Raw genomic sequence first — 14,860 nt, forward strand, 5'->3', positions numbered from 1 at the left:
ATTTACCTTCCATCCATTTATCCATCATGATCCATCCATCCATCCAACAACTATTATTAATGGTGAACATTGTACTAGAGATCAGAGAAGAACAAGATACTCATGATACCTGTCCTCATGGAGCTTATAGTCTACGAGAGGAGAAAGCTAAATAAATTATTTCCATGTAAGTTGTGAAAGGAAAGTAAATCTTGGGGCCCCAAAATCACGCAATTAAAGTCAAGCTGGGAACTTCTCAGGACAAACCTGCCTCCCATTCTATTCAAAGTCATCCCTCTGCTCACTGAGATAAATGCATATTTGATTGCCTCCTTTGGAAGAGGTTAGTCAGAAACTCAAAGGAATGCAACCATTGGTCTCTTATCTACATATGATCTGGAAGCCCTCTCCCCACTTTGAGTTGTCCCACTTTGCTTTGAGTTGTCCTGCCTTTCTGGAGTGAACCATTGTTCATCTTACATATGTTGATTGATGTCTCATGTTTCCCTAAAATGTACAAAACCAAACTGTGCTCTGACCACCTTGGGCACGTGTCATCAGGACCTCCTGAGGCTGTGTTACCGGTGCCCGTCCTCAACCTTGGCAAAATAAACTTTCTAAACTAACTGGGACCTGTCTCAGATATTTGGGGTTTGCAAGGTGATAAATCTCATGATGTAGAAAGCACAAATTGCTATTGGAGCATGTGGAAAGTGGATCTAACCCAGACGTAGACAGCCAGAGGATTTAAAGGATGAGTTGGAGTTATCAAAAAATAAAAGGCTGGGGGAAGTATGTTTCAGGCAAAGGAACAGTATGGGTCAAAGTCTCAAGCTGAGCTAGCATCATGTGGGTTTGAGGAGCTCAGGGAAGGCCAGAGTGGCTGCAGCATAAAGAGTTAGTTGGTAGTGAGTGGTATAGCTGGAGAGGTAAGTCAGTAGGGGCTGCCAGATCATCAAAGTCCTGTCCTGCTGAGGAGTTGGATCCTTATCCTTGTGAACCAAAAATAAAATTCTAAGCCTTCCCAACCTACTGAATGAACCTCTCTCTTGGCCAAGGGGAACCCCAAAGAAATCTGAAAACTAGTTCAGGTCATAATGGGAAGGAGGACTCGGACACCTCATTATACTCTCCTCCCTTTGGAATTCAGGCACACTTGACAAATGCTAACATTAAAGTAGAGATCCCAAGACTGACAGAACAGACTCTTTGTAGCAGTATAACACCAAATTCCAACTTAACTCTGGCATCGCTTGACAGATAACAGGCCCTAAAGGAAATCAAAAATATTTTACCCCAAAATATATTTCTTTTTTTGTTTTTCAGATGGAGTTTCACTCTTGTTGCCCAGGCTCAAGTGCTATGGTGTGATTTTGGCTCACTGCAACATCTGCCTCCCGGGTTCAAGCGATTCTCCTGCCTCAGCCTCCCAAGTAGCTGGGATTACAGGTATGCACCACCACGCCTGGCTAATTTTGTAGTTTTAGTAGAGACAGGGTTTCTCCATGTTGGTCAGGCTGGTCTCAGACTCCCAATCTCAGGTGATCTGCCCGCCTTGGCCTCCCAAAGTGTTGGGATAACAGGCATGAGCCACTGTGCCTGGCTCAAAATATATTTCTTTGACACATTTTGGAATGGCCCTGCAAAGCTGTGTCCTGTGGAAAAATTAACATTCTGTGGAGAATCCCCTTCCCCTTCCAGATTTTCTCCTGATTCAGGAGAGATTTTAACTAATAGTCTGACACCTGTAAGGTCTGATAAGGGACATTTACTACCTATTGTCCTTGAAGTCTGCTACCTGGAGCCTTCATCTACGTAATAAGAAACTTGTCTTCCACAACTCCCCTTTTCTTAAGCTGAACTCCTTCAACCAACTGCTAATCAGGAAATCTTTATAACCACCTATGACCTGGAAGACCCTACTTTGAGATATCTTGCCTTTCCAGGCTGAATCAATGCATACCTTATGTGTACTGATTTATGTTTCTCCCTGTAAATTCTGTCCCCCTAAAATGTATAAAAATCAAGCTGTAACCTGATCATCTTGGGCACATGTTCTCAGGAACTTCTGATTGTGTCACAGGTCATGGTCTTCATATTTGGTTCAGAAAATAACCTCTTAAAATATTTTACAGAGTTTGGCATTTTTGGTCAACTTCCTAAATGCAATGAAAAGCTATTAGAGGCAGAGTGTGTGACACAATGATATGTGTGCATGGAAAGAGAGCACCAGCTGCAGGGTAGAGAGAGGAGTCAGGGAGACTATTAAGAAGCCATTACCACATCTCTGGTGGTGACGTTGATTAGGGAAGTAGCAGTGGGAAGGGAGAGAAACGATGCAGATTTAGGAGCAAGTTAGGCAGAACTGGAAGGACTTAGTGATGGGCTGTGAGTGAGGAGATGGGGGAGTTGGAGATACAATCCTGGCTTAGGTGTATAAACCAAAAATAAAATTCTAAGCTCCCCAATCATCTGAATGGACCCCTCCTCTCAGCAAAGCCCTTCTAAAGTTGACCTGAAAAACCAGTTCAGGCCATGATGGGAAGGAGGAGCTGGACATTCCTCATGATACCTCCCTCTTTTTTGGAATTAGTGATAGAACAGGTTCTTGTCTGATAAGAAACATTTACAATCTATTCTTTCTGAAGCCTGCTACCTGGAGGCTTCAGCTGCATGATAAAACTTTGGTCTCCACAATCCCTTACCATCATAACCCAGATATTCCTTTCTATTGACGATAACTCTTTCAATCAATTGCCAATCAGAAAATTTTTAAATCTACCAATGACCTGGAAGCCTCCACTTTGAGTTGTCCTGCCTTTCCAAACCAAACCAATGTACCTCTTACATACATTGATTGATGTCTCATGTCTCCCTAAAATGTATTGCATTAGTCTGTTCTCATGCTGTTAATAAAGACATACCCGAGACTGAGTAGTTTATAAAGGAAAGAGGTTTGATTGACTCACAGTTCCACATGGCTGGGGAGGCCTCACAATCATGGTGGAAGAGCAAGAGATGTCTTACATGGTGGCAGGCCAGAGAGAGCTTGTGCAGGGGAACTCCCCTTTATGATACCATCAGATCTCATGAGATTTATTCATTATCTTGAGAACAGCATGGGAAAGACCTGCCTCCATGATTCAATTTCCTCCCACCAGGTCCCTCCCATGACATGTGGGAATTGTGGGAGCTACAATTCAAGATGAGATTTGGGTGGGGACACAGCCAAACCATGTCACGTATACAACCAAGCTGTACCCTGACCACCTTGGGCACATGTCATCAGAACTTCCTGAGGCTGTGTCATGGGCACATCCTTAACCTTGGCAAATACACTTTCTAAATAGATTGAGACCTGTCTCAGATACTTTTGGTTTACAGGTGATAGCGTTGCTGGAAAAGAGAGTCCTGATTCAGATCCCAAGAGAGGGTTCTTGGATCTCATGCAGGAAAGAATTCAAGGCAAGCACAGACTATGGTGAAAGAAGCAAATTTATTAGAAACTACTTTGTTACAGGGTAGGGCGTCCTCAGAAAGGAGGAGGAAGAATGTGCCATTTTTTTGTTAGTGTCTTTGTTTATAAGAAACTCTAAGGAGCTATAATTAAAATTGGAATGTGCAGAGGTGCTCACTAAAGGTAGATGCTATTGGTGCTGTTAAGTCAAGTTTAGCCTAAAGCTGCCTCCTTACATATTTTAAGTTTGGTCTAAAATTTCTCTGTACATGGTGAACTATAACCTAAAAGGATGTGCAAACAGACTGCAACCTACTCTTGTGCCGATCACTGAGTTTTGGCCAATCAAAGGTGGCCAACTGCTCAAATCTCGTTCAAATAAGGCCAGTGCTGAGCTATAACCAGTCTGGCTGCTTCTGTATCTCACTTTCTTTTTCAGTACATCACTTTCCTTTTCCTGTCCATAAATCTTTCTTCCACCACATGACTGTGTTCAAGACTTTCTGAACCTACTCTGGCTCGGGAGGCCTCTAGATTCGTGAATTGTCTGCTCAGTTAAACTCTATTAAATTCAATTTGGCTAAGAACTTTCTTCTTAACAGTGGTATTGATGACCATTAATCCTTCCACCTAAGCCTGCTCATTAGTGTTGACTTTAAGTGGGCTGTACTTTTAGGACATCTGGACATTTTGTAGGCTTAGTGGGAGATGTTTTGTATGGCCATAAATATTCTGCAGTTATAGTTGGTGGTCAGCTTAGACTGTGGCTATTTTCAGACCCAACTATTAAGCCTGTAGGTTCCTTGTGAGTGCCTAGCTACTCACTTTAAGATGGAGTCATTCTAGCCATCTTTTATTAAACCAGAAGCCTGGTGAGCAGAGGTTACTTTAACAATAAGCAAGAGTGTGGGAATGTTTGCTGAGACAGGAGACACAAGAGGTAGACAGGTCTTGGGGATTTACGAGTTGGGTTCAAGGCACCCCTCAAGCTTTGATAGTTATCTGTGGAAGGTTGTTGCCTTGATTTTGACCTGGTAGGAAGGCAGACTTCAAATGCTTCCCCCAGCTGGACTTTTCCCAGATGTCTGCCTCATCCTCTCACTCTAACCAACACTGACTCTGGTCAACACCCTCAAGCGTGATCTGCGGACTAGCAGCTCATCATGGAGCTGGCTAGAAATATGAAATCCTGGGCCCTGACTCAGACCTTCTGAGTCAGGATCTGCATTTTAACAAGGTTCTGGGTGATTTATGTATACAGTATGGCTTAAAAGGCTCTGCCTTAGATTCTAGAATCCAGAACATTTTCTCCAAAGACAATCAGGATATGGGGGAGAAGTTAGTTCTAGAGAAGAGAGTGAGTCCAGGGTAGAAAGGATTCTTCTCTCCTGAGGGTCTATGGTCTCCCATTTTTTGAAAGCAGCAGTGGTATCTATGTCACCCATGGCCTAGAGGTTGCATGGGGCTATCTGGCACCCCCTTCTTTGGTTTTTCTCCCCCAACACCCAGGAATACTTACTAAGAGCATTGAAGGCAGCCAGCACCTCAAAAGAGACTCTCTGATTTTTTGTGAACAACTGGATGGTGAAGCCATCATGGGACTTCTGAATCTCGCAACAGTCTTTCATCCACTTCGTGTACAGACAGAACTCCAGCTTATGCCCAGTTTTCTCGAGGATGTCATGTTGGCTTTTCTTCTGATCCTGGAATTGTTTTAAGTTACTGAAGAAGAGGACGAGGGTACCATCAGAGTTGCCTTTTAAGACTGTTTTCCGTCCATAGGAGCCACCCTGCCAGTGACAAAGAAGCAGATGTGAGACTAGATTCTGGGGTCACAGGGATCTCTAGCAGGCAGTGGTATTTCTCAACTCAAGTAAAAGCCAAAAATGGTCTTAAAATTGAGTGGCAGGCATCCATTTGCCCCACAAAGACCTGACTGGGATGCTCATAGTAACACTTTTCATGCTAGCCCCAAGCTGGAGGTGACTCAAATGGCTATTGACAAAAGAAACGGATTGAACTGCCCCACCTGCCACCACTTGCACCTGTGCTTACTGTCCCAGGGCCTGAGGATAGGATTGCCCCACCCACCATTGTTGCGGGTGCCTGTGCGCATCTGGGGGTATAGGGGTCAAACTGTCCCACCTGCTGCCAGCACCTGCACGCACCATCCGGGAACCTGAGGACAGGCTTGCCCCACCTGCCACCAGCATCCACATGTGCTGCCCAGGGGCCAGGAGACTGACCCATCCTGTTTACCACCAGCAGCACAGGCACACACCATCCAGAGGTCTAAGGATGGGCCCACTCTGCCTGCCACCAGTGACCACATGTGTCTCCCAAGGGCCTGGGGACCAGCCTACCCAGCTTGCCATCACTGATGCCTGTGTACACCACTTGAGGGCCTGAAGGTTGGCCTGCTGCTGCCACTTCCACACAGGCCACCTCGGGGCCCAAGGATCTGCCTATTCAGTCCACTGCTGCTACCACTGGCACCTGAACATGTTGCCTTGAAGTCTAAAACCCTGCCCACCTGGACACACCAGCACTGGCACCCACATACACTGCCTGGGGGTCTGAGGACCAGCATGCCTGGCACACTGTTGTCACCACTAGTGCTCGAAGACCAGCCTGCCTGATGTCCCTGTTCCCAGCACAGCCTTTCCACAGACTCCGTCAACAACTACAGTGTCAGACACTGAGGAACTCACGGACAACATTGATGCTAATGAAATCATTTGGAGGCTTCACTAACTGTGTGCACACAGAATCAAAGCCAAAGTGCTCCACTCAACCAACACTATAGACACATCTACAGGAAACATCTTCTTATTTTATTTTTATTTAATTTTTTAGAGACAAGGTCTTGCACTGTCACCTAGGCTGGAGTGTAGTGCACAATCATATTTCACTGTAACCTCAAACTCCTGCCAGAAGCAATCTTCCCACCTCAGCCTCCTGAGTCACTGGGATTATGGGCATGAGCCACCATGCCCAGCAGAGGAAAATGTCTTTCCCTATGAAAGCCAATAAATACAATTGGAGAAGTGACTGTTATATTAGCTGTGCTGATATCAATGTAAGGACACAGAAACATGAAAAGGCAAGGAAACATGGCACCTCCAAAGGAACACAATAATTCTTCAGTACAGATCCCCCCAAAAAATTATATCTATGCAATGACTAAGAAAAATCCAAAACAATGATATTAAAGAAATTCAGTAAGATACAAGAAAACACAGATAAACAATACAAAGAAATCAGGAAAATAATTCATACTCTGAATGGGAAACTCAACAAAGAGATAGATATTGTTAAAAAGAACCAAACAATTCCTGAAACTGAAGAAATCAATGAATAAAATAAAAATACAACTCACTGCTTTAACAATAGACTAGATCAAGGAGAAGAAAGAATTTTTGAACTTGAAGACAGGTCTTTTGAAATAACCCAGCCAGACAAAAGGAGAGAAAAAGAAATAAAAATGAGTGAAGAAAGCCTATGTGCCATATTGGTAATCATAAAGCAATCAAATATTTAAATTTGGAAAGATCTAGGAGAAGAGATGGGCAAAGGCATAGAAAATCTATTTAACGAAGTAATAGCTGAAAACTTTCCCTGTCTTACAAGAGATTTAGACACCCAGATACAGGAAGCTCAAAGATTCTCAAATAGATTCTACCCAAAAAGGTCTTCTCCAGGCATATTATAGTCGAACTGTCAAAAGTCAAAGACAAAGATAGAATTCTGAAAATAGCAAGAGAAAAGTATAAAGTCACATATAAGGGAATCCTCCTCAGACTAAGAGCAGATTTCTGAGCAGAAATCTTACAGGTCAGAAGAGAATAGGATGAGATACTCAAAGTGCTGAAAAAAGAAACCCTTTCAGACAAGAATACTATACCCAGCAAAGCTATCCTTCAAAAATCAAGGAGAAATAAAGCCTTTCTCAGACAAGCAAAAACAGAGGGAATTCATCACCACTAGACTAGTTCTACAGAAAATGCTTAAGAAAGCATTACATCTGGAAGCAAAGGGATGATGTCTACCATCATGAAAACACCCAAAAGTATAAAACTCACTGGTAGAGCAGATACACAAATGACAAAGAGAAAGGAGTCAAATGTTATCATTACGAAACCCCCAACAATTGGAAAGGTAGGCAATAAAGAGAAAGAAAAGAACAAAGAATGTACAAAACAATCAAAACAAATACAAAATGACAGGAGTAAGTTGTTACTATCAATTACAACCCTGAATTAAACAACAGTTTAAATTCTCCAGTTAAAAGATATAGACAAGCTGAATGGATAAAAAATAAGGTCCAACTATGTGCTACCTCCAAGAAACTCACTGCATCTGTGAAGGTACATGTGGACTGAATGTGAAGGAATGAAAAAAATATTCCATGCAAATGGAAACCAAAAGTGTGCAGGAGTAGCTATACTTATATCAGACAAAGTAGACTTCAAGTCAAAAACATAAAAAGAGACAAAGAAGGTCATTTTATAATTAATGATCAAGAGATCAATTCAGCCAGAGGATATAAGCATGTGTATATATGTATATAGACATATATACGCCCAACAGTGGAGCAATGAGATATGTAAAGCAAATATTAGAACTAAACAGAGAGAGAGAGAGAGGCTTTCAATACAATAATCGCTGGGAAGTTCATCTCACTTTTGGTATTGGACAGATCACGTAGACAGAAAATCAACAAAGAAATACTGGACTTAGTCTGCATTATAGTCCAAATGGACCTAATGAATGTTTACAGATTATTTAATCAGCTACAGAATACACATTCTTATTAGCACAGGGAATGTTCTCCAGGATAGACCCTGTGGTAGGTCATAAAACAAGGCTCAACAAATTTTTAAAAATTGAAATACTGTCAAGTATCTTAATGGATACTTACCACAATGGATATAGACCACAGTGGAACAAGAGGAACTTTGGAAATTGTACAAATACATGAAAATTAAACAACATGCTCCTGGACAACCACTGGGCTGATTAAGAAATTTAAAAGGAAATCAAATTTCTGGAAACAAATGAAAATGGAAACACAACACACCAAAACCTAAGGGATACAGCAAAGTTTGAAGCAATACATGCTTACATAAAAAAAGTAGAACAATTTCAAATAAACAACCTAACAGTTCATCTCAAGGAATTAGAAAAGCAAGAAAGGCCGGGCATATGGCTCACATCTGAAAATCCAGCACTTTGGGAGGCTGAGGCAGGTGGATCACCTGAGGTCAGGAGTTCGAGACCAGCCTGACCAACATAGTGAAACCCCATCTCTACTAAAAATACGAAATTAGCTGGGTGTGGTGGCGCATGCCTGTAATCCCAACTACTTAGGAGGCTGAGGCAGGAGATCACTTGAACCCAGGGGCAGAGGGTGCAGTGAGCGGAGGTCGCATCATTGCACTCCAGCCTGGGCAACAAAAGCAAAAATCCATCTCAAAAACAAACAAAAAAAGCAAGAATAAACCAAACCTAAAATTCGCAGAAGAAAAGAAATAATAAAAATCAAAATAGAACTAAACATAATAGAGGCTAAAAATTAACAAAATGAAAAGTCGGTTTCTTAAAAGCATAAACAAAATGGATGAACCACTACTTAGACTAAGTACACTAAAAAAAGAGAGAAGACCCAAGTAAATAAAGTCAGGGATATAAAAAGGAGACATTACAATTGATACCACAGAAATACAAGGGATCATTAGAGACTATCGTGAACAACTATATGTGAATAAATTGGAAAGCCTAGAGGAAATGGATAAATTCCTGAACACATACAACCTACTAAGATTGATTCAGGAAGAAACAGAAAACCTGAACAGACCAATAGAGTGAGGAGATTGAATCAGTAATAAAAAGTTCCTCAACAAAGAATAGCCCAGGACCAGATGGCTCTACTGCTGAATTCTACCAAACTTATAAAGAAGAATTAACACCAATTCTTCTTAAACTATTCCAAAAAAATTGGGGAATTATTCCTAACTCCTTCTATGAAGTCAGCATTACCCTGATACCAAAACCAGACCAAAGACAACCAAAAAGAAAACTACAGGCCAATATCCCTGATGAACATAGACACAAAAACCTTCAACAAAATACTAGCAAACCAAATCCAATAACACATCAAAAAGACAACACATGATCAAGTGGGATTTATCCCAGGGATGCAAGGATGATTCAACATGAGCAAGTCAATAAATGTTGAACATTTGCACACCACATCAACAGAATGAAGGAAAAATCATGTAATTATCCCAGTAGATGTAGAAGAACATTTGGTAAAATTCAACATCCCTTTATGCTAAAAACCCTCGACAAATTAGGCATGTAAGGAACATACCGCAACATAATGAAGTCCATATATGACAAACCCACAGTTAACACTGTACTGAATTGAGAAAGGCTTTCACATCTATCCTGGAAGTCCTAGCCAAAGCAATCACACAAGATAAAGAAATAAAAGGCATCCAAATAGGAAAAGAAAAAGTCAAATTGCCGCTCTTTGCATACCACATGATCTTCTATATAGTAAAACCTAAAGACTCCATCAAGAAAACCTCTTAGAACTGATAAATTTGGTTAAGTTGCAGGATACAAAATCAAAATACCAAAATCAACACACCATTCCAGCATACTAAAATATCAACATATTCTACACATCAATAATGAACTAGCTTAAAAAGAAATCAAGAAAGCATCTTATTTATAGTATTTAACAAAAAATAGCTAGGAATACATTTAACCAAGGAGGTGGAAGATCTCTACAATGAAAACTACAAAATACTGATAAAAGAAACTGAAGATGACACAAGCAAATGGAAAGACATCCCATGCTCATGGATTGGAAGAATTAATATTGTTAAAATAGCCATACTATCCAAAGCAATCTACAGAATCAATGCAATCCTTATAAATACCACAGAAATAGAAAAAACAATCCTAAAATTTGTACGGAAACACAAAAGATCTCAAAGAGCAGAAAGAATACTGAGGAAAAAGAACAAAGCTAGAGGCGTCACACTACATGACTTCAAAATATACTATGAAGCTATAGTAACCAAAGCAGCATGGGATTGGTATAAAAACAGACATATAGACCAAAAGAAACAGAATAGAGAACCCAGAAACAAAGCCACATATTTACAGTCAACTGATTGAGAAAGCACCATTGGGGAAAGGATACTCTCTTCAATAAATGGTGTTGGGAAAACTGGATATCCACATGTAGACGAATGAAATGAGGCCCCCATCTCTCATCTTATAAAAAATTAACTAAAAAATGGATTAAAGAGTTAAATGTAAGGTCTGAAACAATAAAACTAATAGAATAAAGCAGAAGAGTAATGCTTCAGGATATTGGTCTATGCAAATATTTTGTGGCTAAGACTTCAAAAGCACAAGCAACAGAAACAAAAATAGACAATTGGGACTATATTAAATGGAAAAGCTTCTGCATGGCAAAGGGAACAATCAAGACTGAAAAGACAAACTGTAGAATGGGAGAAAATATTTGGAAACTATTTTTCCAAATAGGGTTTAATATCCAGAATATACAAGGAACTTGAACAACTCAACAGCAAAGAAAACAACCCATCCCATTTAAAAAGCAGGCAAAGGAACTAGACATTTCTCAAAAGAAGACATACAAAATGGTCAATGGGTATGTGAAAAAAATGCTTGACATCACTAATCATTAGGGAAATGCAAATCAAAACCACAATGAGATATCATATCACCCCAGTTAGAATAGCTATTATCAAAAAGACAAAAAATAACAAATGCTAGCAAGAATTTGGAGTAAAGGGAATCTTACACACTGTTGGTGGGAATTTAAATTAGGACAGTCATTATGGAAAACAGTATGGAGGTTTCTCAAAAACTAAAAATGGCATTACCATTCGATCCAGCAATCCCACTACTAGGTATTTATCCAAAAAAAGGGATAACTGTACCCCCACGTTTATTGCAGTACTATTCACAAAAGCCAAGATACGGAATCAACCAACGTATCCATCAGAGGATGAATGGATAAAGACAATGTAATATATATACATGGTAGAATACTATTCAGACACAAAAAGAATGGAATTCTGTCCTTTGCAGCAATGTGGATGGAACTATAGGTCATTATGTTAAATGAAATAAGTCAGGCATAGAAAGACAATTATTGCGTGTGCTTATGTAGAAGTTAAAAAAAAGTTGATCTCATGGAGGTAGAGAGTAGGATCATAGTTACCAGAGGCTGGGGAGTGGAGAAGGAAATGAAGAGAAGTTGGTTAATGGATGCAAACATACAGTTAGATAGAAGGAATAAATTCTAGTGTTTGATAGCACAATGGGGTGACTATAGTTAACAATAATTTATTATCTATTTCAAAATAGCTAGAAGAGAAGATCTGAACTGTTCTCAACACAAAGAAATGATAAATGTTTGAGATGACGGATATCCTAGCTACCCTGACTTGATCATTTCACATTGTATCCATGTGTTAACTATCACATGTACCCCATATAAATATGTACAATTATGTAAAAATAAAAAACAGTAGAATGGACAAATGTGGTATATTCACACGATGGAATTGACACAACAATGAAAAGATAAACAACTGCACTCCACAACATAAATTTCATAAACATCTTCAGACAGAGAAACCGTGCACTAAAGCACACAGAACCCATGATGCCTTTTATATAGGGTCACCCATGCATCCTGGTTTACATTCCCAGTTTTGGCACCAAAAGTCCCACATCCCAGGAAACACCCCAATCCTGGACAAACTGGGATAGTTGGTCACCCTATATTCATAAAAAGTTTAAAAACAGGCAAAACGTGTCTCTGCTATTAGAGGTCAGGAGATTGCCTACTTGGGTTTGGAGGTATTGCCTGGATTAGGGGCCCAGGGTTCTGGGGCGCTGAGAATGTTTTGTTTCTGGATCTGGGTGGGGGCTACACAGTTACATTGTTTATGGTTACCTATCAAGCTGGACACTTTGATCTGGGCAGTTTTTCTGTTTTACTTCAGTGAGGAAAAATGTTAACAGTATTGAGAGGCAGGATAGCGTAGTGGTTAAACATGCATGCCCTCAAGTCAATTACCCAGGCTTAAAATCCCGGTTCTGACAACAGCTGGTAACCAAACTCGCCTTAGCTTCCTGACCTGGGCCAGGGCTGGGGACCACCATATGTCTAGATTTCCTTATTGCAGCACTAGCTGGTGTGTGCAAAGGGTAGAGACCAAAAAGTGTGGCACCAGCAGAGAAGGGACGTCAGCAGTGCAGGAGGGTAAGAGGGTAGTATTGGGCCATGAGGACCCCCACGCCCCCAATTCTAGGGTCCTGGCACCTCCCCAATCCCCCTTCCTCCCCAGAGGTCCAGAATCTTCAGCCTCAGTCCTGAGATTTGTGTCCCCAAAACCAAATATTTCTAACTGATGAAAGCCACTCCTTCTTGCTGCGGAGAAACCAGAAGGCAACATGGATAGTTTGACCAAAGTCTCTAGCCTCCATAAGTTTACTCCTCTGTACTGTGGAAAGGGTAGAAGAAAATGGCAGTGAGTAATCACAGTGAGTTCACTGAGCACTATGTGCCAGTCTTTTGCTAAGAATGTGATGTGCTCAAGCCTTACGATACTCTGAAGTGGGTACTATGTCTCTCCCCATTTTACAGATTCAGAGACTGAGGCACAGAGAGGTTAGGTAGCCTGCCCAGTGTCACACAGCTCTGGAGCAAGAGCCTGCTCCAGAGCCTGAAACTCCTACACCACATCCCACCCAAGTGTGCGCTTCACACATAATGGGCACCCAGCACCCAGTAGCTCGGCCTTGCCGCCTGCCTCCCATAGCCCCAACCTCAGCCCTGGACTCACAATGGCCACTCCTTGCACCAGGGGGAACTGCTTGGGTGCCTGCAGGACATCACAGATGATGTTCACCATGTCGTCGATCATTGTCTGACACTCTTCCTCGGGCTTCAGGTATTCCTGGATAAACCAACCCAGCTTCTGAGCAGGCACCGAGGACAGCTGAGACCCCCCATTTCCCATTGCTCTCAGCTGGCTGCCGGCAAGACAATGAATGGCAGGATGGGAGGCAGAGGAATTCTTGCTGCTGCCCGGAGCCAGGAAACAGAAACTGAAGTCTAGAGGCCTCTCTCCACCTACTGCAGCGAGCTACCGACTCCTGCATCCGGGGCAGGGAAATCAAAACTAACTTAAGCTCAGAGGCTCTGCCCCGCCCCCTGCAGCGAGTTTACCAACTCCTGCATCCGGAGCAGGGAAACTAAAACTAACTTAAGCTCAGAGGCTTTCGCCTTCCCCTTACAGCAAGGTTTACCGACTCCTGCACCCCAGCAGGGAAACCAAAACTGACTCAAGCTCAGAGGCTTTTCCTGTCCCCTGCAGCATGGTGAACAGCCCTTCAGGGCTCCCCAAAACTTGAGGTTAACCAAACAGCCTCTAGAACCCCATTATGAGGGCTTCATACCTGCTAGACATCTGTCCTTGGGAACATCACCTGCCCTCTTTGTGCCTCAATTTCCCCATCTGTAAGCTGGGAAAGTGTAAGCCCCATCTGTAAGCAGCTCTTTCATAGGATTAGCTTGATGATTAAATAATACCTGCAAAGTGCTTAGAAGCAGGGGGCACAGGTCATCTTTTGAGGCTCTGTCCCTTTCCCCCTGTTCTCAGTGACCGGGGAACTCAGATTCAGGGAGAGGAGCAGAGGAGAAAGAGATCCAGAGAGGAAACTGACTTGCTCAGGGACACAGCAAAGCAGGGACCTAACTAGACTCAGGTTTTGGTCTGCTTCTGTGTAAACACAGACCCCAGAGTGGTCAGCGGGTGGGAGCCTCTGTGTGTCCAGTTTCTCAGCACACTTGTGGACAGCCGTGGGACCCTATGAGGCACTTGCCCAGTCCCTCAAGGGCAAGAAAACATGCCCCAAGTGCGTGAGCCAGAAAGGATAGAGACATGCAACTCCTGTGCCCAGAGCTTTGAAAACAAAACTCACAGAGAACTCCCAGACAGCTGCCTTGGCCCAGAAAGAATAATTCACAGAGAAGGCAAAAATCTTCAGGATGTCAGGTGGGGGACCGGGGCCCTTCCATGCTGGGATGGTTAATTTTATGTGTCAAGTTGGCTGAGCCCAGGTACCCAGATATTTGGTCAAACATTATCCTAGACCTTATTGTGAAGGTATTTTTTAAGATGAGGTTAGCATTTACATTGGTAGACTTTTTTTCTGAGGAAAGCGGATTATCATCTGTAAGGTGGTTGTTTTGTTTTTCTAAGACCACCAGAGCGGGTACAAAAGAACCAGCGACTAGGCAAGGGGTAGGAGCAAAACTGCAAGTTTATTTTGGTCACCTAGCTTCAAGGGAAGAAGGTGGGT

The 14,860-nt window shown here is 42.1% G+C and overlaps 1 protein-coding gene across 1 annotated transcript in view; it reads right to left on the minus strand.

Moving 5' to 3' along the window:
- OAS2 (2'-5'-oligoadenylate synthetase 2) overlaps positions 1-13,722 on the minus strand; it is a 32,896-nt gene extending 19,174 nt beyond the window's left edge. Inside the window, exons 1-2 of the mRNA XM_017889537.1 lie at positions 13,339-13,722; positions 4,956-5,226 (exon numbers count right to left, since the gene is read on the minus strand). Coding sequence (XP_017745026.1) covers positions 4,956-5,226; positions 13,339-13,515 — 448 coding nt within the window. The 5' untranslated portion in view covers positions 13,516-13,722. The remainder of the gene's footprint in view (positions 1-4,955; positions 5,227-13,338) is intronic.
- Positions 13,723-14,860: the final 1,138 nt, after the last annotated feature.

The sequence above is a fragment of the Rhinopithecus bieti genome, unplaced genomic scaffold, assembly GCF_001698545.2.
Source record: "Rhinopithecus bieti isolate Rb0 unplaced genomic scaffold, ASM169854v2 scaffold_19610, whole genome shotgun sequence".
NCBI lineage: Eukaryota > Metazoa > Chordata > Mammalia > Primates > Cercopithecidae > Rhinopithecus > Rhinopithecus bieti.